The 22213-nt window shown below is 67.5% G+C and overlaps 4 protein-coding genes across 11 annotated transcripts in view; 3 read left to right on the top strand and 1 right to left on the bottom strand.

Moving 5' to 3' along the window:
* Nucleotides 1–10151, top strand: part of DNM2 (dynamin 2) — a 33810-nt gene extending 23659 nt beyond the window's left edge. For 5 of the 8 annotated variants that reach the window (XM_075134267.1, XM_075134266.1, XM_075134273.1 and 2 more), the window contains 7 exons: nt 1975–2088; nt 5459–5568; nt 5975–6086; nt 6474–6638; nt 7070–7302; nt 7425–7679; nt 7912–10151. In XM_075134267.1, coding sequence (XP_074990368.1) covers nt 1975–2088; nt 5459–5568; nt 5975–6086; nt 6474–6638; nt 7070–7302; nt 7425–7679; nt 7912–7981 — 1059 coding nt within the window. In that variant the 3' untranslated portion in view covers nt 7982–10151. The remainder of the gene's footprint in view (nt 1–1974; nt 2089–5458; nt 5569–5974; nt 6087–6473; nt 6639–7069; nt 7303–7424; nt 7680–7911) is intronic. The other 3 variants (XM_075134269.1, XM_075134268.1, XM_075134275.1) reach the window with 1 other exon arrangement.
* A 1721-nt stretch (nt 10152–11872) lies between these two features.
* TMED1 (transmembrane p24 trafficking protein 1) lies at nt 11873–14523 on the bottom strand. Its single transcript, XM_075134314.1, has 4 exons — nt 14241–14523; nt 13255–13352; nt 12950–13160; nt 11873–12175 (listed from the first exon to the last, which is right to left on the bottom strand). The coding sequence occupies exons 1-4, from the start codon at nt 14397–14399 to the stop codon at nt 11957–11959; spliced, it is 687 nt and encodes a 228-aa protein (XP_074990415.1). The 5' UTR covers nt 14400–14523; the 3' UTR covers nt 11873–11956.
* Nucleotides 14524–14768: 245 nt separating this feature from the next.
* Nucleotides 14769–18426, top strand: C31H19orf38 (chromosome 31 C19orf38 homolog). The gene is given in 10 exon segments (XM_075134312.1): nt 14769–15027; nt 15152–15726; nt 16227–16340; nt 16443–16742; nt 16860–16940; nt 17061–17147; nt 17494–17521; nt 17656–17699; nt 17796–17858; nt 17861–18426. Coding segments are annotated over 8 exon segments (831 nt in total). The 5' UTR covers nt 14769–15027; nt 15152–15726; nt 16227–16309; the 3' UTR covers nt 18058–18426.
* A 1022-nt stretch (nt 18427–19448) lies between these two features.
* The window catches only part of CARM1 (coactivator associated arginine methyltransferase 1), a 6798-nt gene continuing 4033 nt past the window's right edge, over nt 19449–22213 (top strand). Inside the window, 1 exon segment of the mRNA XM_075134081.1 lies at nt 19449–19619. Coding sequence (XP_074990182.1) covers nt 19475–19619 — 145 coding nt within the window. The 5' untranslated portion in view covers nt 19449–19474.

Raw genomic sequence — 22213 nt, 5'->3', positions numbered from 1 at the left:
TCTCCTGCCGTTTTTAGGTCTCTAGCAGCCGTCGGCGTTGCTGTTTGCGAGGCAGCTCCTGCCCCGGGGAGGTCTGACCCTCCGCCTCGGGTGCCTGGGTGCCTCCAGAGCAGAGTCCCAGCTGGATGGGGTGACACAGCCAGATTTGGGGACCCCTCCGTTCCCCCTCTTTACCTGGGAGCGGGTCGTTTGCAGGCAGACCGGTATCTGGAAGTGCAGCACGGTCCTGCCGTGCAGCTCACGGAGCAGCCGGCGTAGCAGCTCCGCAGTAAAACCCCGGGGTGATGGTGAGAAGAACGCCGCTCCCCCGCAGCCCTGGTGGGGGGAGAGACTCGCAGCTCGGTCTAAAGGCTTCTGCCGCAGCCCCGGGGTCTGCGCCGAGCCGCCGTGACCTTCCCCTCCGTACAACAGCTCCCGGAACAATGGAGGAACCCCGCCGGGCAGAGCGTAATCCTGCCTGCCTTTGAAATGCTTAGAAAACTCCCAAAGATGGTGGCTTTGTGATAATTCACCATGTTTTCCGGCAGGCAGAGGTGTGCCGGTGGGGATCTGCGTGTCGCTGAGGTGCGCCCAGCGCCGGTGGAGCTGTTCCACGAGGACTTTTGGTTTTGGGAAGCCGTTACAGGCGCAGGGATGCTCCTTGGCATCAGCAGGGTGGTTGCGCTCTAGCTCCGACGGTGCCGAGACGTGGGATAGTCTAGCGAGGGCTCTGCGGCACGGTAGCTGCAGGGACCGGCTACGGCATCGTGCGAGCTTCCTCGCCACCGGCGCTGGGAGAGAGCACAAGTGCCGCGATGGAGATAACGGTCGGTCGTTACCTCCCCGGGCTGATTTAGGACAGGGAACGCTCCCGTCCGCTCCGGACAGCGCGGTCCTCGTGCGTTGTGTCGTGAAAAACTCTTGCTTGCAATGTCAGGCTTTGGCAATCTGGCTTCAGCGCGCTGCTGCCCCGATCGCCGGCGGCTGCTGCTACGTGTTGCATGCGAGGTCCATCCGGGGGGCTGCGGGGGAGCCTTTCACCGGGGGCTACGAGCCGGCTAATCCTGCCCGCGAGGAGGCGGAGGAGCTGCCCCGTGGGGAGGCTGCTTTGGGGTAGAGGGCAACGCAGAAGAGGGGGAGTGGGTTTTGGGGGAGAAACACGGGATTCCTCGCTTATATTGAGGCTGAGGGCTGCCTGGGCCGCACTCGGCGAGGGCTCACGGAGACCCTGCGCAGAACAGGGATGGGGAGAGCTGCTCCGGCAGTTGCTGGACTGGGTAAGTTGGTCCTTGCTCCTGGGAACGCGCCCCAGCTGATGGGGCTCGGTTAATCTCCGCAGATCTTTCCTAGCGGGCGGCGCGACGGCGGCTTTGAAACGGCCGGGACGGAGGCTGGGGTTCTGCTTTTTACGGTGTTCCCGGCAGCGCCGCGCTGCATGCCGACCTTCGGGACGGAGCGGCACCAGCACCCCTGTGCGGGACACCCCAAACCAGCCCTCGGCAGAGACCGTAACGCCCCCGGGCAGCTCCGGTCCTCTCTGAAACCCGAGGCACGCTCTGAATTCCTGCCCCTCTCGTGCCGTTGGAGCCCTGGAGCTTTTGCTCTCCGTCACCGCTCCTCTCCGGGGCCGGGCTGCGGACCGGCTCCGGCGGCGAGGGAGGGTTAACGCCGAGCTGGGTTTGGATCTGACGGTGCCGCAGCATCTCACCGCAGGGGCTCGCTGCTTTTCTTGCCCAGCTTTGGGAGCCAGAGAAGGGCTCCCCGTGTCCCCCCACGTGCTGCTAGCTTACCTCCGAGGTGGGGCCTCGAAATCTGCCTGGTTGAGGGTCTTCTGCTGAGGCTAGGGCTTTCTGTGAAGGGACTAGGTGGGCTTTGGGGCTCAGGAGCTCTTCCCCTTGCTCTCCGGCTGGGGGAGCTCCCCCGGAGACTCCACAGTAGCCTGTAACCCTCCTCTTCCTCCCTTCCGCTCCCCACCACCGCTCCTCTCGTCTCCAGGTGATCCGCAGAGGCTGGTTGACCATCAACAACATCAGCATCATGAAGGGAGGCTCCAAGGAGTACTGGTTTGTGCTGACGGCCGAGTCGTTGTCCTGGTACAAGGACGAGGAGGTACGTGCGGGCGGGGAGGGACGGGCGTTGGGGGGAGGCTCTGTGGTTGACGGGGCTCGGGTGAGAAGATCCTCAGGCTTGGGGATGAGAATTAGCGCCCAGGATTAATTAGCGTGGCCATCTCCTGGCGTGCAGGAGCGTGGGTCTCCTCTGGAGGGTGCCCTGCGGACACCGCACAGTCCCAGCCAGCAAATTCCATGTCTCCAGACACTCCCCCAGACCTCGGGATTGTGTAAACACGGATGAACCGGGAGACGGTGGCAAGCGGGGATCCTCCGGGATCCAGCTGCCTGGCCCTGGCCGAGCCTGGGGGTGGCCGTGCCGTGCAGGCACCCCCCCGTGCCCTGCCTTTTTCGGGGAAGGTTCTCCTTGTCTCCCATCGCTGTTGTTGCAAGACCTGCAAGAAGGATCGGGGACCTCCCTTTACCTCCCTGCCCCGTCCCAGTCCCCTAACCCAGCCGGTTCCCGGTTTAACCGTCTCAGCACAGCAAAGCCGGAGGAGCAATGCAGGTGGTCGGGAGGGAAGGAAAGCCACCGACGCTCTGCAGGGCTTGGCTGCGGGTAAAGGAGAACTTAGTCCTTGACCCCGTGGGACCGTCGGGTTTATTGTCACCGAGCCCCGAGCCCGCCCTTGGCCGTTCCCCGTGGGGTTGCGGCGCTGCTCTTGCATCGTGCGTCGTCCAAAAGCCGCGTTCGGGCGGGAGGTGCCGCTGGGGTTAATATCCCCGCGCCGGGGTGGGGCTCCTGCCCTCCGAGCGGGAAGGATCTTTAGGCTGGAGGGAAATGGGAAATGGGATCGGGGCCGGGCAGGAGCTGGCCGCAGCCCGTGCCGCCCTCCCGGCAAAGACGGCTGAGGCATCCCCGCTGCCCGAAGCCCCGGGGGGGCATCGCACGCCGTCCGCTGCCCGCGCGGTGCCCCTGCCGCCGACCCTCCTCCCCGTGAGCGTGGGGAGACCGAGCCGCGGCGAGGGAACCCCGTTCCCTCCGCTCCCGGGGTTTCTGTGGGCCGGGACCCATTTGTCCGGCCCCTCTCGGGAGATCTGCTGCCCCAGTGGGCTGGACGCTCCCCGGCGTGCCTGGAAACGGCATTTCACCGCTCGAACCCCACGCGATTTCTTTGGGCTCAACCCTCCCGGGATCAGGACGGCGGCAGGACCGGCGTCTCCTGCCGGCTCCTCGTCCGGGCGGCCGGGGCCGGCGTGAGTGCCGGAGCCAGCATCTCCTCCGTGGCGGCGTGGTCTCGGCCGCCCCGCTTTCATATTTCAGATTTTCCAACATTTCCGCCCCCACAGTCTGAAAATCGGCCCGTGATCTCGCCTTTCCCCTTACGTCACCGGCCTCCCGGCCAGATGCTGCGTTGGGGGGGAAGGGCTGGCTTGCAGGGTGTTTTGGGGGGCACGCAAGGGGTTCAGTGTGGCCGCTGCCTCGCCAGAGCCCAGCAGCCGGGTCAGAAAAAGGAGACGTGAACACAACTTTTATTTCCCGGGAGCCGAACATCAGGCGCGAGAGCAAAGCCCGGGTTTCCTTTGTTCATCCTGTATCTCCCAAGCGAGCTGCAAAGGTGAACGTCTCTCCCGAACCGTGGAGTCGGATTTTAACCTCTCTTCCCCGGCCACCCCCCCCCCGCCCCCAGCCCTTTTTTTTTAAATCTGCCTCCTAAAAGAGAAGGAAACACGTTGAGCTGATAAACCCCCCTCCGGCGGGCTTCCCCCCTCCTCGGTGCTCCCCTGGTTTCCTGCGCGGGGGCCTCTCGGGGGGCTCGTCTGGCCCCTCCGCGGCGGGTAATGAGAACCAGCCGGCCGGGGATGAATGAGGCTCTGTCTTCTGCAAGCCCAGCTCTCCCTTCCCCCCCCCCCCCCATCCCCCCAAAACCCCCGCCGTTAAAAAATGAACCGCCGAGAGCTGCTAAGCCAGCACCCAGCACCCTGGGGTTTTGGGGGGGGGATGCAGCCCACCCTCTCGCCTCCCCGCCGCAAGGAGGGGGGGAAAACGTGGGGAGCGCTGCCCGGCCGGGTTCCCCCCCTCGGTTCTGCCCTCCCGTTTTACCGCGAAGGTAAAAAAAAAAAAAAAACAAACCAAAACACCAAACCCACGCCGGCTGCGTGAAATCGCAGCAAAAAAAAAAAAAAAAATCTTATTTAATCTTCCCGAAAAGGGCGGAATCCGGGCTCGCTCCCCCCTTACCTTGCGGCTGCTGGGGCGCTGCTGGGGCGCTGCTCGGCCAAACCCGATCTAACCAATGTGCAGACTACTGTACAACTTTGAACCCTCCTGAACAGGTAGTCTGAACACTGGGCAGGCTGGGCTGGAGTCTCCGGCTTCCCACGGCATCCACGGGGGTGGTTTTGATTTTTAATTTCTCCCCCTCCCGGGTTTGGTTTTTTTTTTTTTTTTGGGTTTTTTTTTTGGTTTTTTTGGTTTTTTGTTTTTTTTTTTTAATAAGGAGAGAAGCCCGATGGGCGAAAGGAAACTGCTTTGTCTCTCTTCTGACGTGGCAAAGTCCTTGCAACCGAATCCAGTCTGGAAAAAAGTTGTGGGTTTTTCAGGAAATCATGAGGAGGAGTGTGGGGCGGCGGTGGAAGGGGGGCGGGGGGGAAGGCTTTGGGTTCGTGGCCTCTCTACAAAGGCGAACGTCACTTTTTGGGACCGTGTGCGCAGCATCTGGAGACAAAGTGGAGCTGGAGCTGTTCTAAACAATTCCAGATGTGGCGTTTCGGCAGCGACTCGGCTGGGTGGCCCCTCGGCGGGGCTGGAGAGCAGCCTCTTAAACCAGCAGCCGTCTCCGTGCCAGGCTGCGAGGCCCCGGCTCCTTCCAACCGTCCCCTCCGGCAGGGACGGGCACCGGGAAGTTCTGGGGTCCCGCGGATGCGGCGGGGTGGGCTCCGGTGGAGCCCGTGCCGAGGGAGGGCAGCTCCGGCGCAGGCAGGGCTGGCGTCGAGCTGCGTCCTGCAGCTGCCCTGGACCAAATCCCTTTCTCCGGTGGTTTCCTTGGCGCTGCCGGGTGCATCCTTGGAAAAGCAGGGAAGCCGGGTAGCCAGAGCAGCACCGAAAGGGATTCACGGTCCGTTCTTGTGCCGGAGCCGCAATCCGGAGCGCTGCTGATTTAGGGGGAGGCAGGTTGCTCCAGCCCGGGAGAAGCTCTTGGCTTCGGGCAGGGGTCCGCGTGCCGGGGGCTGAGCCGAAACGCCCGTCGTGGTGAACCTTCTCTGGCGCGAGCTTGAGGAAATCGCTGCCCCTCGGCGCCGGAGCCCCGATCCCCGCCGTGTTTCGGGGGGTTGGGTTTTTGTTCTGCTCGGGGTGTCTCGTTAGCGTTAGCAAAGCGCCGCTGTGCTCGCTCCTTCTCACCCCTCCCTTTTGTCCCCTCTTCCAGGAGAAGGAGAAGAAATACATGTTGCCTTTGGATAATTTGAAAATCAGGGACGTGGAGAAGGGGTTCATGTCTAACAAGCACGTCTTTGCCATCTTCAACACAGAGCAAAGGTAAGGGCCGTGAGCAGGGGCAGCGGTGTCCGGGTGCCTCCCGAAATCCCGTCGCTCTCTGGGCATCGCAGCAGGCTCAGAACGCTGCCGAACGCGCTCCGTGGTTGGCGGGCTGATGGTTTTGCCCTTGCCTCGGTCCTTGCTGGCCGTGCGGCCGGCTTCCCCGTCCATTCGGTGTCGTGCTCCAGGGCAGGAGCCTCCGTGATCCGGTGGGGGAGGATTTCTCCCGAGGAAGCAGCAGTTTGCCAATATTTATATACACAATCTGGGGGGATTTCAGGCTCCCTCGGGCTCCCTGGTGTTGAGGGCTCGTGGTGCTGGAGGCCTCGCCGGCGCTCTGCCGAGCCTCCCGTCCCCCACCCGGTCTCCCTCCGCGGTCCTCACCCCCCTGCTCCTTCTTCCCCAGGAACGTCTACAAAGATCTCCGTCAGATCGAGCTGGCCTGCGATTCCCAAGAAGATGTGGACAGCTGGAAAGCCTCCTTCCTCCGAGCGGGAGTTTACCCAGAGAAAGACCAAGTAAACACTCCCTCGGACTTGTCCGAGCCCCCCCGGAGCGGGCTGGCCGAGGGCTGCTGCCTGGGAGCAGCCCGGGGAGAGGCGGCCGGAGGAGCCTTCAGACCCGGGAGCTCTTGGCTTGGCTCCTGGTGTGTCGCAGTAGGTTCTCGGATACCCTGGAAAATGCCGCGGTATCGCAGAAGAGGAGGAACTTTATAACGCGGCGCTAGTTTTGCGCTGCCCACCTGATGGATCTGGTCCTTCCGGGCTACGAAATAAACTCTGGTTTCAAAAAGCATCCGCGTAGGATGGAAATAGGTGGAAGGGACAGGGAATAAGTGTGGAGCAGAGGGGTTTCTTTCCGGGTCTGATCCCGACAGTAACTTGTGCCCTGCTTTCCCTGAGCAGACTGAGAACGAGGACGGCGCCCAGGAGAACACCTTCTCCATGGACCCGCAGCTGGAACGCCAGGTGGAAACCATCCGCAACCTCGTCGACTCCTACGTCGGCATCATCAACAAGTCCATCCGGGACCTCATGCCAAAGACGATAATGCACCTCATGATAAACAATGTGAGTGGACCTCGGGGGGGAAGGGAGCTTCTGGGCTCGGGGATTTTGGGGTTCTCCAGGCAGCGGACGCCGAGGACGACTCCTGGGCCCCCCCCCTTGGCGTTAGGAGTCGGCTGGGCTGCGCCACGCTCGTCGCCGAGCCAGAACCGAACAATGGGATTTGATGATCTTTCGATGCGTAATTTTTATGTCTTTGTGCTCGAGCTGCTTGGCAGCGGCTTTGCTGAGGAGGCGTTTTGGTTCTTGGCGTTCGCTCCCGCCCGGTTCTAACAAACCGGGGACGCTGAACCCTCCTGCGAGCCCCGAGTCGCTGGGGCTCCACGCGCCTTCCGGAGCCGGGAGAGCTGTCCCCGGCCCCTGCTCCTTCTCCTGCATCTGCCGACCCCTGGGTTCTGTATCTCGGGGCTGATCTTCGCTGGCTCTTTCTCTAGACCAAGGATTTCATCCACTCGGAGCTGTTGGCCTACCTGTACTCCTCCGCCGACCAGAACAGCCTGATGGAGGAGTCGGCGGACCAGGCGCAGCGGCGGGACGACATGCTGCGCATGTACCACGCCCTGAAAGAGGCCTTGAACATCATCGGGGACATCAGCACCAGCACCGTCTCCACGCCGGTTCCCCCGCCCGTGGACGACACGTGGCTGCAGCCGAGCGGCGGGCACACGTAGGTTTGGCGGAGACGGGGATGAGCGGGATGGACGAGGGGATAACTTGGATTTGAGTTTTTTTCCTGGGGGAAAAGAGGGTCAACGCTCCCTTCCCTGGGGTGTTTTCTCTTCTCCGCAGCCCCCCGCTTCAGCGCAGACCTCCCTCCATCGTCCTGCCGCCGGGCCGGCCGCCGGCCGTCAGGGGTCCAACGCCGGGGCCGCCCCTCATTCCCATCCCCGCAGGGGGACCCTCCTCCTTCGCCGCTCCCCCCATCCCCTCACGCCCTGGACCCCAGAACATCTTCGCTGCTAATAACGACCCCTTCCCAGCCCCTCCTCAGATCCCGTCGCGGCCGGCACGCATCCCCCCCGGCATTCCTCCAGGCGTGCCCAGGTAAGAGACCCCGTTTCGGCAGGCTCCCCGGTGCCGGGGGAGGCTCTCACCCCGGCCTCCGGCCCTCCCGAGGGGGCCTGGGGTGGTTACCGGTCCCCGCGGGAGCTCGCGTGCCGCCGGCAGGCAGGGCCCGAGGCCCCGCTGGGACGCGGCCTCGAGCTGAGCGGCCCCCACGAGGTCACCTCGCGCCGCCGTCCCCGCGCTCACGCCTCTGTTCCCCTTCTCTCTGCAGCAGAAGACCCCCCGCCGCGCCGAACCGGCCCACCATTATCCGACCGGCCGAGCCCTCCCTGCTCGATTAACCGCCCGGCGGCTGGTAGCGACTCCCGGAGCGGCCGCCCCCGCGCCCGCCGCTTTCCTTTGCCGTTTTTTTTTGGGGGGGGGGAGGGGGAAAGGGGAAAAAAGAAACCAAACCCCGAACCCCGCGTCTAATCTCTTGTTTTTAAAACCTACCTGCGATCAGCTCAGCCGAGCGGTTTGACCACGGCCGACCCCCGTCGGCGCGTCGCGGCCGCTCCTCGGGACGGGCGCAGAGCGTCCCGGCGTGGAAATACCGGCGGCGGCGGAGCCCCTCGCCCTCCCTCGCCACCGCTGCGCCTGAGCCGGGAAGCTATCGGCACTACGGCGCGAGGGGCCGGCACCGCGCCGGAGAATCCCCCGAGCACCCGGTGCCCCGCGTCCCGCTCTGCCCCCCTGAACAATAAACCGCGGAGGATTAGATATTTTTTTTTGGGGGGGGGGAGGGGGTTTGAATATTGCACTTTGTCAGAAATCCCCCCCACTTCTCCCCCGCCCCGCGACACAGGGGCGCTCGGCGTGCGTGCCGTGGGGCGGCCCGAGCGCGGGCGACGGGGACGGGCGGGCTCGGAGGTGGTTGGCTCAAAAACTGCCGCTCGTCTTCGCCTGCGCCCAGCGTCTCCCCGAGCTGCGGTTGAGGCTGAGCAGATTCCTGCCGATTCGCTCCCTTCCTCCTCTTGCCTCCTCTTCCCTCCCCGCCTCCAGAATTTTTGTATTAATATATTATATGTAAAACTTAGCCATTTTTGTTTTTCTCTCCCGAACCCCACAAGTCGATTGCTAATCTTGACCATAGTCTATATTTCAGTTTTTATAGCTTTGAGGAAAATTTATATATGGAAAATGATGGGACTGCAGATAGCGATTTGCTAATAAACCTAATCCGCCGCAGAGCAGGAGCCGCCCTCCCGTAGTCCCTCCCTCGCCAGGCGCCGGCTCAGCAGCGAACCTCAGGTATTTCTTCCCCGACGCCCGCCCTCGCCCCGCTCCGCACTCGGTGCTCGCCGTAGGGCGCCCGCCGCGGCGCAGGCCCAGCCTCGGCGACCCCCCAAGCCGGGCCGAGCCGGGAAAGAGACTGGAATAACGCACGGGGGTGGGGGGGGGGGGAAGCGCCGGAGCATCCCGGGCAGCTCCGCGTCCCCCCGCTTTCTTCTCGCCGCCACCCCCGCGCCGCCGGCGGCTTTTCCAGCCCCGAGGAGGAGGAGGGAGCGTTGCTCCCCGTTGCCTCGAGCCCCCCGCCCAGGGCAGGGTCTTCCCGGGGGTCCGGCTGCCCCGTGCAAGGCTGCAGAGTCCCGGGGGGGGGGCTGGGAAGATGCCCGGAGCGAGGGGGGGGCTTTGCTTTGGAAGCCCCGAGCCAGCCGCGCCTCGGCCCCCCTCCGCGTCCCCCCCTCTTTGCCGCTGCCTTAGACACCGGTGCCTTCCCGGGGGGGCGGCCGCCCCGCCGCGCTCTGGCTGGGAGCAGAGGTTGTAAATATTTTTACAGACTGTATTAATTGTATAAAAAAAAAAAAAGGAAAAAGGAAAAAAAAAAAAAACCCAACCCAACCCCCCAGCCCAACGATAACGCAGGTTTTGGAAAACGTCGCCTCCAGCCGAGCCCGGCTGCCGGGAGCGCGGGGACGGGGCTGCGGCGCTGCCGGCCTTAATCGCACCCTCCCTTGCGCAGCGAGGTGGCCCTGGGGGCCCCCAATTAATCCGTTAACGAGCCCAACCTGCCGCGCTGGTGCCGTCATTCGGCCGATGCTCCGGCCAGGCACCCCCTGGCTTTCGGGGGGCCGGTGGCGTCCCCGGCGCGGCCACTTTCCCCGGTCCGTGGCCAGTGCCGCCGCCGCTTCCCCGGCCCCCGGGGGGGGTCCCGCCCGGCGGTTGCCCCTTCCTGCTCCTCCCCGCCGGCACCGGCAGCTCGGGGGTCTCCCCAGCGGCTCGGGGGTCTCCCCAGCGGCTCGGGGGTCTCCCCGGCGGCTCGGGGGTCTCCCCGGCGGCTCAGGGGTCTCCCCAGCGGCTCGGGGGTCTCCCCGGCGGCTCGGGGGTCTCCCCAGTGGCTCGGGGGTCTCCCCCTCGCTCACCTCGTCTGGCCAAAACCCAGCCCCGCTCCGCTCCTCTCCCCCCGGTTTGCCAACGTGTAAGTGCCTCCGGTCTGTATCCTATTAATAAACTAAAAAAAAATGTCAAAAATAAAGGGAAAAAACCACAAATCTTCCAGTGAAAGTTTCTGGCGCTTTGGGGTGGGTTCGGTCTCGCCCTTTCCTCCTCCCTGCCTTTTCCTCCGGTGGCCGATTGCCGGGGGGGGTCTGAAATCAAGGGGGGCTTTTGGGGGTCTCAAATCAAGGGGGGCTTTTGGGGTCTCAAATCAAGGGGGGCTTTTGGGGTCTCAAATCAAGGGGGCTTTTGGGGGGCCTCAAATCAAGGGGGGTTTTGTGGGGTCTCAAATCAAGGGGGGCTTTTGGGGGGTCTCAAATCAAGGGGGCTTTTGGGGAGGTCTCAAATCAAGGGGGGCTTTTGGGGTCTCAAATCAAGGGGGGCTTTGTGGGGTCTCGGTTGGGGGGGGCTGTCCTGCTGATGAAGCTCTTGCCCACGGTCCCGCCGTGCTGCGCGTGCGATTCAGGCGCCTCCCGCGACTGAATAAAAAGGGGGGGGGGGGGGGCGGGGGTTTCGCACCATCCCAGCGCCGTTAACCAAGATTTCCCTAACGAGTGGTTAAACCCCCCCACCCAGACCTTTATTATTTGCAGCAACCCGAACCCGTCCTCGGCGCTGCCGAACGCGGTGGTGCCGGAGGGTGAACCGGTGCTCAGCCAGGAGGGACACGAGCGGCTCTGGCTCCCGTCTCACCCCCGGGATATGGGATCCAGCCCCCCCCGGGTGTTTTCCCGATGGGATTTATCCCTCGGTGGCCGGAGCGAGGGGCCGTCGCGGCGGACGCCTGCCGTGACCTTGGCCATGGTGGGTGACCAGGAGGTGCAGGGGCGGCCGGGGCTCCTCCCGGTGCAGGGCTGTGCCGGCAGGACTCGCTGCTCCGGCACGTGCCGGGAGCGGGGCCGGCCGGACACGGCGCTAAGAGGGATTTTGGGGGATTTTCCCGTGCCGGCACCGGCTGCTCAGCCGGACGGGGTGCTCCGGGGGCTGCAGCTGCAGGAAGGCGCCATGGAGTGCAATCAGGCCCTAATTGGAGGGATCGCTAACGAGGGAGCTGGCTGGGGCTGATATAACCGGGGGGAAGTGATTGGGGGGGGGGTCTCACCGTGAGATGCTGGAGGCTTTTGGGGGACAGGACCCGCTCGGGGGCTCTCCTGCAGCCAGAGCAGCTGCACTGGGGGGTCCTGGCCTGGGACCCCCCCCTCCCCGCAGCCGGGGGAGCTCCGGGATCTCTAAATGCTCTTTTTTTTCTCTTTTTTTCCCCCTACCCCCAGGACACCGGCTCCCGCTGCGCCCCCCCGCCCTCCTGAGCCCCGACCCCCATCCCACCGCCGCAAAGCCGCCGGGACGCCGCCGGCGGGGGGCGAAGGGCGAGGCGTCGGGGGCGCGTGAGGCCTCTCCCCCCGCCGCTTTCGGCGGCCTCGGGGCTGGAAAAGGGCTCCTGGGACCGGGGGGTTTCGCTCCGGCACAAAATCTCCCCCTCCCCGGGCAGGGAGGAGCTCCCCGAGCCGGGCTGGGCTCTCCCCGCCGGGGCCCTTTCCCTCCCGGCAGAGGCGATTCCGAGTTTATCCAGCCCCGGGCTCCGACTGAGCCCAAAAACCACCTGGGGATCCCCGCGACTCCCGCGCTGCCCAGAACAAACGGATTCCTTCCTCAAACGCGTATTCGAGGCCCTTCGGTGATTCAATGATTGAACGCGGGGTTTTGCCCCCAAAAACCTTCCCTCCCCCGGGGTTTGCGTCGGCTCCAAGACACCGGGGTGGAAAAGCCGGGCGGGTTTAATCCCGGCCGGGAGGGAGAAGCAGCAGCCGGAGGGGAGCAGAGTCCCGCGTCCCCCTCCCCGTCTATGTCCGCACCGTCCTCTTGTCCTCGAAGAGGCTCTTCAGGGTGTAGACCTGGAGGAAAGCCACCACCACCAGCACGCCCAAGTTCACGGCCGACCAGAAGTTCACCCGGCCCAGGTTGCTCTCCTGCAGGTTACGGTCTCGGGCCTCGAAGGCTCGAAGCAACGTTTGCATCTGGATGCTGCGTTCCAGGCGGCTTTTCATGGTCTCAATGGATTCCTGGGGACGGGAAGGGAGATGCCGGTTGGATGTGCTGACCCCCGCTGCTTCCTCACGGAATTCCGGGCTGGTTTGGGTGGGAAGGGACCTGAAAGCTCATCCAGCCCACGAGCAGGGACATCTTCACCCGGAGCAGGGTGCCCAGAGCCCCGTCCAACCTGACCTTGAACGTTTCCAGGGACGGGGCCTCCACCGCCTCCCTGGGCAACCTGCGCCCGTCTCTCACCGCCCTCAGCGTGAAGAATTTCTTCCCTCGAGCTGCTCCGAATCTCCCCTCTCTGAGTTTAAAACCCTTCCCCCTCGTCCCAGCTAAAGAGTCCGTCCCCGTCTTTCCTATCGCTACGGAAAGGCGCGAGAAGGTCTCCCCGCAGCCTTCTCCTCCCCGGGGTGACCCCCCCGGCCCCCTCAGCCTGTCCTCAGGGCAGAGGGGTTCCAGCCCTCGGATCATCTCCGTGGCCTCCTCCGGACCCCCTCCGACAGCTCCACGTCTTCCCCGCGCTGGGGAGCCCAGAGCTGGACAGAATCACAGAATCGGGGAATAATTTAAGTTGGAAAAGAGATCGTCGGGTCCCACCGTTAACCGAACACCGCCCAGTGCGAGTGCAGGACCCCCGGGGCAGGATCCCCTCCCTCACCCGGGATCCGGTCGGCGTTCCGGGCTGCCGGCGCGCGTGGCTGCCTCGTATCCGGCTTTTCCTCCTCTCTCCATCCCTCATCCCCCGGCCGGCTCGGACACCGACGCAGCCACAGGACCTCGTTGCACCTCATCCCCACCTTGATGTCCTCGATCTTGACGTCCAGCGTGTCCTCGGGCTCCGCCGCCTCCGCCCAGCCGTCACCTTCCTCCTCCTCCTCCCCCTCCTCCTCCTCCTCCTCCTCCTGGGCGCTGTCGAAGATGAGCTCGAAGAACACCAGCTTCTCCGAGATGGTGCTGAAGGAGTTGTCGAAGCAGAGCTTGTAGTCACCCGCCTCGGTGGGCTCCACGCTGCGGGGGGAGGAGAGCGGGGTCAGTGGGCCGGGCGGGGCCGGGCGGGGCTGGGCGGGGCCGGGCGGGGCCGGGCGGGGCCGGCGGGACTCACGTGTGCGCCCCGTCGGAGCGGCGGAACTCGCTGACCAGCAGCAGCCCCGAGGGACTCTCCAGGGAGAAGTCGACGTCCAGCCCGGCCCCCCCGATCACCTGCCGGAACCGGGGATGGCGGCACCGGGGACCACCGGTATGAGGGACCCCCCCCTCCCGCCCAGCCCGGTCCCCTCCCGGTACCGGGGACCCCCCTCCCGCCCAGCCCGGTCCCCTCTCGCTGCCGGGGACCCCCCTCCCGCCCAGCCCGGTCCCCTCCCGGTACCGGGGCCCTGGTCCTCCCACCTCCCCGGGCCCCGCACCCCCCCAACACCCGGGTGTGGGCCCGGTACCGGCTCCCCCCCCCCCCACTACTCCCAGTACCCCCCCCATACCCTCCCCAGTACAGCACCGGTACCAGCCTCCCCGTTACCGACCCAGCCCAGGCCCCAACCCCTCCCGTTACCGGCCCGGTGCAGGCCCCGCCCCCTCCGGTACCGGCTTGCCCCAGGCCCCGCCCCAGGCCCCGCCCTCCCGTACAGGCCTTGCCTGCCCCAGGCTCCGCCCCTCCGCTACAAACCCCACCCCTCCGCTACAGGCCACGCCCCCGGTGCCAGGTAGTTCCAGGCCCCGCCCCTCCGACACAGGCCACGCCTCCAGTGCCAGGTCGTCCCAGGCCCCGCCCCTCCTCTACAAACCCCGCCCCTCCGCTACAGGCCACGGCCCCGGTACCAGTTCGCCCCAGGCCCCGCCCCTCCGCTACAAACCACGCCCCTCCCATACAGGCCGCGCCCCCGTGCCAGGTCGTCCCAGGGCCCGCCCCTCCGACACAGGCCACGCCCCCAGTGTCTGGTCGTCCCAGGCCCCGCCCCTCCGCTACAAACCCCGCCCCTCCGCTACAGGCCACGCCCCCGGTACCGGTTCGCCCCAGGCCCCGCCCCTCCGGCGCAGGCCCCGGCCCCGCCTCCTCCGGTACCGGCCCGCCCCAGGCCCCGCCCCCGCCGGTACCTGGTACTCGGCCTCCAGGGAGGCGTTCCCGGGCGCGCCCTGGTAGAAGCACTCCCGGCGGCCGGCGGGCAGCACGAACGTCACCTCGGCGTCGGGCGGCGGCGGGGCGGCGGCGGGCCGGGCCCAGAGCGCCAGCAGCCACAGCCACCGCGCCGCCATCTCCGCCGCGCGGCGCCTTTAAGCCAGGCCCCGCCCCGCCGCCGCGCGGCGACAGGGCCCGGCGGAGGGGGTGGCCGCGGCGGGCGCCTGAGGCGGGAGCGGCCAGGCGGGGCTTCAGGCAGCGCCTCGGCCGCCCAGAGTCCTCGAGGCCTCCGCGTTGCCCCGCCTCCCCCGGAATCCTTTCCGCTAATTGGCTGTTCCCTCCCGGCGCCCCGCGTTCTCACTTCTCATTGGCCGGCGCGAACCAGCCGCCCGCCCCCCTCATCGTCTCGCCGCAGCCCGGAGGCCGCGGCCGCCACCTGAGGGGAGCCAGACTCCCACAATGCACCGCGGCGGGGCCTGGGGCAGATTTGGGGGGGCCCTGGGGCAGATTTGGGGGGACCTTGGGGCAGATTTGTGAGACCCTCGCGCAGATTTCGGGGACCCTGGGGCAGATTTGGGTGGCTAGGGGCAGATTTGTGGGGCCCTGGGGCAGATTTCGGGGGTTAGGTGCGGTTTTAGGGAGTTCTGGGGCAGATTTGAGGGGCCATGGGGCAGATCTGGGGGCCCTGAGGCAGATTTGGGGGACCCTGGGGCAGATTTAGGTGGTTAGGGGCAGATTTGAGGGGCCCTGACACAGATTTGGGAGGTCCCAGGGCAAATTTGGGTGCTTAGGTGCAGATTTGGGGGGCCCTGGGGTGGATTTGGGAGGTCTTGGGGCAGATTTAGGTGGTTAGGTGCAGATTTGAGGGGCCCTGGCGCAGATTTGGGAGGTCCCTGGGGCAAATTTGGCTGGTTAGGTGCAGATTTGGGGGGCCCTGGGGCAGATTTAGGTGGTTAGGTGCAGATTTAGGGGGTCCTGGGGCAGTTCTGGGAGGTCCCATGGCAGATTTGGGTGGTTAGGTGCAGATCTGGGGGGTCCTGGGGCAGTTTTGGGAGGTCCCATGGCAGATTTAGGTGGTTAGGGGCAGACTTGGGGGGTCTTGGGGCAGTTTGAGGGGCTGGAGGGCAGACTGGGGGGGCTCTGGGAGCGATGTCGGGGTGCAGGGCTGCCCCCCAGGCAGGGCTCTGGCTCAGCCCCGGCGCTCGGCCTCACCCTCCCGGGGAAATGGGGGCAGAGCGCCGCATCCCCCTCCCGCAGCTGCTGCCCGGCCCCAGGCTGACCCCTCGGCCCCGATTCCTCGCGGTTTCGGGGCAGCCGCAGGAGGAAGCAGGCGTGGGCCGAGCGGGCGGGCGCATCCGGCACGCGGTTCTCACCGCCGCCTGTGCCCCGGCTCTCCCCACGCCATCCCTGGGGATCGGCGACTCCGGGAACGGCGCCTCGTTTCGCATCGCCCGTCCTAACGAGGTGTGTCTTCCCCGCGGATCACCGGCTCGCTGGTCGCTTCCCATCCCGAGGCGCTGCGCGCGCGCGGCTCCGTTCCACCTCGCGGGCAGCTGCCTTTCATTAGCGGCCGAAGCGATTCCCGCCGAGGCCGGCAGCGCCGTCGGGAGCCGGACGTGCCAGGGAAAAACCGCAGGAGCCGTTTCAAGCCGTCCGACCCCACCGAGGGTCTGGGTGAGGGTCCGGGTTGGGCGTCAATCCGGAGTGACGCCTCGTTACGCCCCGTTTACACCTTTTTTTTTTGATATCGTTGTGATAATTGGGGAACGAGCCCTGGGAAATCACATCCGGGTCCAAGGAGGTGGTTTCACGCGGAGACGAGCTCGCATCGCTCTGGTTATTGGGTGGAAAAAGTCCTTTTTTGTGCAATGGGGGGGGGAGAAAAAATAACCCTGCTCTGGTCATTTCCTTCCTGGGTGATGAAACTTCAGCTTGAGCAAAATCCTTTTTCTTCTTCCTTTCAGCGGAGAGTTCCTGCGCCTCGGGGTCCCCGCGGCGGCGCCGTGCCTGAGCCGGACCCCGGAGGAGGAGGAGGAGGAGGAGGAGGATGAAGCTGGAGTTTCTCCTCCTCGTGGCGGGTACGTTTTCCTCACCTCTGCCTGAATTTGGCTTGGCCGAGCCGGAATTGGCCACCGCGCCGAGCCGGATCTGGCTCCCCGTTCACCGTCCCTCTCTCGCAGGAGCCGTGGCAGCGCCGAGGTTCTCCCCGCCGCCGCTCGGGCTCCTCTCCCAAGAGGACGGGGGGCCCCCAAAAATCAGCTGCTTCGCCCCGCGGAGCTACGCCGGCAGCACCTTTGAGCTCTTTGCGGTGGGCGCCGGCGTCCCGGTGCAGAGCGTCTCCGCCGAGCCGCACCAGCACAAGGTTGATTTTACCCTGGATGGGGCCACCGCGGTCTCCCGGTGCTACCGGTGCCGGTACCGGAGCTATAACGGCAGCGCCTGGCAGACGTCGGCGTTCAGCATGGAGATCGTGGTGAACGGTGCGGGTGGGGGCACCCCGCTCCCCACAGCCGCGCGGGGGCCCGCCGGGGCGCAGCTCTGCCGGTCGGGGTGCGCCGGGAACGGCGCCAACCCAAACCCGGCGTGTTTCTCCCCAGCCTCCGGTGACGCCGGCTGTCATCCCCCCACCGCCGCCCCGACCGGCCGTCCCCTGCCGACCTCCACGACTCTGCGGCAAGGTACCGGCACGGGGGACTCGCCCGGCTCAGCGGCAGCGCCGCTGGCTTGTTCCCGGTGACCCCTTCGGCCGCGCCGGGGGTTTCCCTGCGGGTGACCCCCCGCCCTCTCTCCCCTTCCAGATCGCTCCTGGATTCTCCCGGTTGCCGTCGGCGTGGCCGGCCTGGTGCTGCTGCTGCTGGCGGCGGCGGTGGTGGTGGCCTGGCGAGGTACGTGGGGCGCGGGCGCTCTCACCAGCGTGGCCGTGCCCGGTGGGGGTCCGTAACCAGGGAGTGCTGGCTGTGCCGGCGGGGATGGGCACCTCGGAGCTCCCCGCCGGGGTGGCACGCGGTTCGGCGCCACCTCGGGGGCGATGCCGGTGCCGGTGCCGTCAGGCAGATCCCTTCCGGCTCCGGGCGAGTCACCGGCGGCAGGAACACCCCCAGGGGGGTCGTGGTTTGGGGAGCGGGTTTAAGGCACCCGCTGGGTCCTTCCCGGCGTCACCGCGCGGCTCCGGCCACCTCCGCGGCTGAGCCCGGCTGCGCCTCCACCCGTCTCTGTTTTCTCTCTCGCCAGTCGAGACCAGGAGACGGCGGGCCAAGAGGTGAGAGCGGCCGGAGCCGGCGCCTCCGCGGCTAAACCGCCCCCGGCCGAGCCGCGGCGTCGGGCTCCCCGCTGCCGCCTCCCTGCCCGTGCCCGCCCCTGCCCGCCGCGCCGCCACCGGCTTTGTTTTTGCAGGCAGGAGGCGTCTTGCTGGACGGAACCGCGGTTCCCCACCACCGGTAAGGCCCAGCCCCCCCCGTGCCGGGGCCGTGCCCCCTCGGCAGCCGGCGCCGCCGGCACCCCAAAACCATCCCCGTCCCCTTTTCTCTCCGCAGAGCTTTCCTATGACAACTGCGCCTACGCCGTCGGCGTGGTGAGTGAGGGGTGCCTGGGGGGTCCGCCGGCCTGCCGGCGCGGCACGGGCTCGGCACGGGGTTGCCCGGCTGCCGCCGCTCACCCCCGCCTCTCCCTCCCCACAAGAGCACGCAGCCGGAAGCCGGCGGCAGCGCCGGCACGTCACCGGCGTCCCCGCAGAGAGACCCCTGGGCGTCGCCCCCCACGGCACCCCACTTCAGCACCTTCAGGTCCTTTGCGTGAGCCCCGGTGGTGCCGTCTCTGCCGGCACCAGAGCCCAGCTCCTCCCTTTGCCGGGGAGCACGAGGGGCCCCCGGCACGACCGCGAGGGACGGGACTGCGTGAAGTCAAGGTTGGCGAGACGCCGGCACCGCGCCGGCACGGGGACGTGCCAGGGGCTTCCTGGAGCTGCCGGTGAGACCCCCGGCACGGGAGAGGTGCCGACGCACCGCCGGCAGTTTGGTGCCAGAGCTGGCAAATCACCTTCCTCATCCTCTTCCTCCTCCTTGTGCCTTCGCTGGGCGCCCCGGATCGCGGTGTCGCTGTGCCGGGGCGTTTCTGCCGCCGGAGCCGGCTCCGGTTTCAATAAAGGTGTTTGCCGCCGGGTGCTGGTGCAGGAGGCGGGTGCCGCGTCCCCCTGTGCGCCTGGCCCGGCAGCGCCCGGTGCCCACACGGTGCCGTGTGCCGTGCCCGTTAGCCGGTGCTGTCTCTGCCCGGTGCCCGTTGCTCGATTCCCGGTGCCAATGGCAGTATCCTGTCCCCGGTACCCGGTGCCGGTACCTGGTGCCGGTGGCAATACCCGGTGCTGGTGGTGGTACCCGGTTCCTGGTGCCCTTTGCCCGGTGCCGGTGGCAGTACCCGGTGCTGTGGCGGTACCTGGTTCCCGGTGCCCCTTGCCCGGTGCCGGTGGCAGTACCCGGTGCCCGGTGGTGGTACCCGGTGCCGGTGGTGGTACCCGGTTCTTGGTGCCCCTTGCCCGGTGCTGGTGGTGGTACCCGGTTCCCGGTGCCCCTTGCCTGGTGCCGGTGGCAGTACCCGGTGCCCGGTGGTGGTACCCGGTGCCGGTGGCGGTACCCGGTTCTTGGTGCCCCTTGCCCGGTGCTGGTGGTGGTACCCGGTTCCTGGTGCCCCTTGCCCGGTGCCGGTGGCGGTGCCCGGTGGTGGTACCCGGTGCCGGTGGCGGTACCCGGTTCTTGGTGCCCCGTGCCCGGTGCTGGTGGTGGTACCCGGTTCCTGGTGCCCTTTGCCTGGTGGTGGTACCCGGTGCTGTGGCGGTACCTGGTTCCCGGTGCCCCTTGCCTGGTGCCGGTGGCAGTACCCGGTGCCCGGTGGTGGTACCTGGTGCCGGTGGCGGTACCCGGTTCTTGGTGCCCCTTGCCCGGTGCTATGGCAGTACCTGGTTCCCGGTGCCCCTTGCCCGGTGCCGGTGGCAGTACCCGGTTCCCGGTGCCGGTTCCCGGTGCCGGTCGCAGTACCCGGTGCCCTTTGCCCGGTGCCGGTGCAGCCCCCGCTCCCCGTTGTCGGCGCCGCGCGGCCGCCGGCCGCCAGGGGGCGCCGGTGCCTGCCTTCTGGTGGGCGTGTCCTAGGGCGGGGCGTGCCCGGGCGGGGCGGGGCGTGTCGGCGGGCGCGGGCGGGGGCGGGGGGCGGCGGCGGCTCCAAGATGGCCGCGGTGTCGGTGTTCCCCGGCGTGCGGCTCCTCACCATCGGGGACGCCAACGGCGAGATCCAGCGGCACCAGGAGCAGCAGCCGCTGCGCCTCGAGGTCCGCACCGGCCCCGACAGCGCCGGCCTGGCGCTCTACGGCCGTGAGTGCGGGCGGAGCGGCGGGGGGCCCGGCCCGGGGCATGGCGGGGCTCGGGGGGGGCCCGGTCCGGGGCATGGAGGGGGGGTACGGGGATGGGGGGGGGCCCGGCCCGGGGCGTGAGGGGGTACGGGGATGGGGGGTGCCGGGGGGGGGGGGGGGCGAGGCACGGGGGTCTAGGCTGGGGCTTGGGGGGGGGGGGTGTGGGGATGGGGGGGCCCGGCCCGGGGGGCTTGGGAGGCTGGGGGGGGGGGGGAGTTGGGGGGATGGGGGGGGAATTGGGGGGCTGGGGGGGGCCGTGGGGATGAGGCAGGGAGGGCTGGGCTGGGACTGGGGGGATGGGGCGGGGAATGGGGGGCTGGGAGGGTTGGGGGGGCCGGGGAGGGGTTTGGGGGTGCAGGGGCAAAAGGGGGGGTGGGAGGGGGGGGCTGGGAGGGTTGGGTTTAGATGGGGGTGGGGGGAGATGGGGGGGAGGGGGAGATGGGGACATGGGGGGCTGGGGGGGGGGTATGTGGTCTAGGGGCGTTTGGGGGTGCAGGGTCTGTGGGACCAGAATGGGGGGGGGGGCTGGAAGTGGCTATGAGGGGAGGGGGTGTATGGGGACATGGGGGGCTTGGGGGGGGTTCAGGGTCTGTGGGGCCAGAATTGGGGGGGGGGGGCTGGAGGTGTCTATGGGGGCGCTGGGAGTGTAGGGCTGGGGTGGGGGGGCTCGGGGGGGGTGTGGGGACATGGGGGGCTCAGGAGAGTTTGGGGGTGCAGGGGCTTGTTGGGCTAGAAAGGAGGGGGGACTGCAAGTGTCTATGGGGGGGCTGGGGGGGGCTGGGGGGGCTGGCTCGGTGCCCTCTGGGGTGGGTGAGGGGGGGCTGGGGGGACACAGGGGGGACACACGGGGTCGATGGAGCCTGGGGGGTGCTGGGCCCGTGGGCGCAGGGGGGCCGTGGGGGGGTGTTGGGGGGGCCAAGGACGGGGGGGGCTTAGGGGGGTCCGTGTCATTCAGGGGGTGCCAGCGCCGTCCCCCCCCCACCCGCCGTGGAAAGGGCAGCGGCAGCCGGGGGGGCTCGGCCGAGCCGGCGGCGGGGGCTGCCCCGTCCCACCGGGCCTTTGCCGGAGGCTGCGGAAAGTTGATTCCCAGCCCCCCCCCGCCTGAAATAGCCCGAATTTGGTGACCTTCCAGGCGCCGCGGCGGCCGGCCCGGCCCGGGGGGGTCTCTCCGGCGCCCGTTAACGAAGTAACGGGGGGCTCGTTTCCCGGCCGGCGGGCGCGGTGTCGGAGCCGAGTTTTCTTTGTCTCCGCGCAAGAATCGCTTTTTTTTTTTTTTTCTTTTTTTGGGGTTTTTCTTTTTCTTTTCTTCTTTTTTTTCCCCCCCTTTCCCGAATCCGGCGGCTCTCGCGCTTTGTGCTCGGTGAAGCTCGGGAACGCGCCGGCGCCGGTGCCGGCACAATGCTGCCAGAGCCTCCCCGTCCTCCGCGCCTGGCTGGTTTCCGTGCCATTACCGGCGGAGACGTCAGCTTTGCGGCCGCACCGTCGCGGGGGAATAACGACCCGACCCCCTTTCCTCCGGCTAACGACCCGCTCCGGTGAAATTAATTGATCGGCGCAAGTAATTAACGCGCGGCAGCCGTCCTGCGCCGGCGTTGGAGGAGACCTCGTCTGCGGTGTGGGACGGGGCGGGGGAAACTGAGGCACGCGGGGCTGGCTCGTCCCTGAGCCCGCGGCTCGTCCTGGCTCTGCCTCGGTGCCGGCCCGGCCTGCGTTTCCTCACCGGCCGCCGAAGCTTCACCGCGGCTCAGCCGGGAGGAGCGGGGACGCCGGTGGGGAGCCGGAGCCGCTCCCCTTGGACCAGAAATAAGGTTTTAAGCCACGCTCCCGCGCCGAGGGCGAGGTCTCGCCTGGAGCCCCAAGGTTATTTCGGTTTTCGGCGGGCGCCGAGGGCAGTCCGTGTGCCGGCGCGGCCCCGCGAGGCGCCGACCCTCGGCTCCGCGGCTTCTCCGTCTCTCGCCGCATCCCGTTGCCGCGTCCGGCTCGTCACCCGCCGCCGGCCAGCGTCCACCCCCCCCCCCCCCCCCACCCCCCGCCCCGGCGTCGTCCCCCTTTTCCAGGCGTTTGCCAGAAAAGCCTTTGTGTGGCCGGGGCCGGGGGTCTCGCGCTGCCCTTTCAGCGCCGGGGCGGCCGCCGGCACATCTGCCGGCCCTCTTTTATCGGCCACAAAGAGCCCGGAGGCCCGGGCTGACAGCCTGATTAACGCGGCCGGCGGGAATTTGCATTTAATGGCTTTGCCGAGCGGCGCCGCGGGCAGCGCCGGGCTGGGTGCAGGTGCTGCCGCGGCCCTGCCGGGGTCTGCTTTGGGGCTGGAAGCTACGGGTGGAGCTGGAAGCCCCCCAGCTCGTTTCCTTCGCGTCGCTGCAAATTAATCGGGTAACTTAACGCACCGCGTGGCCGGTCCGGAGCGGCGACGTGCCGGGAGCCTGGCACGGCAGGGCTGCCTGGCACTGCCAGGGCGAGAGGGACCGGCGAGCGGCTGCAGCGCGATGCCGGCGAAAAACAGGTTTTGCCGCAGCGGCTCGTTTGGTTTTTCCGGCGGGGCGCCGCGTGAGAAAG

The sequence above is a fragment of the Calonectris borealis genome, chromosome 31, assembly GCF_964195595.1.
Source record: "Calonectris borealis chromosome 31, bCalBor7.hap1.2, whole genome shotgun sequence".
NCBI classification, from domain to species: Eukaryota; Metazoa; Chordata; class Aves; order Procellariiformes; family Procellariidae; genus Calonectris; species Calonectris borealis.
The sequence above is the reverse complement of the archived record's forward strand: the minus strand, read 5'-3'. Positions and strand labels throughout refer to the sequence as shown.

Bases quoted from the DNA above. Each gene is read 5' to 3' on its own strand.
- TMED1 (XM_075134314.1), bottom strand. From the start codon at position 14,399: ATGGCGGCGCGGTGGCTGTGGCTGCTGGCGCTCTGGGCCCGGCCCGCC. The intron at 13,353-14,240 runs GTACCGGCGGGG...CGGTTCCGGCAG, and splicing joins CCCTGGAGGCCGAGTACCAG to GTGATCGGGGGGGCCGGGCT. The intron at 12,176-12,949 runs GTGGGGATGAGG...TCCCGTCCCCAG, and splicing joins TCAAGATCGAGGACATCAAG to GAATCCATTGAGACCATGAA.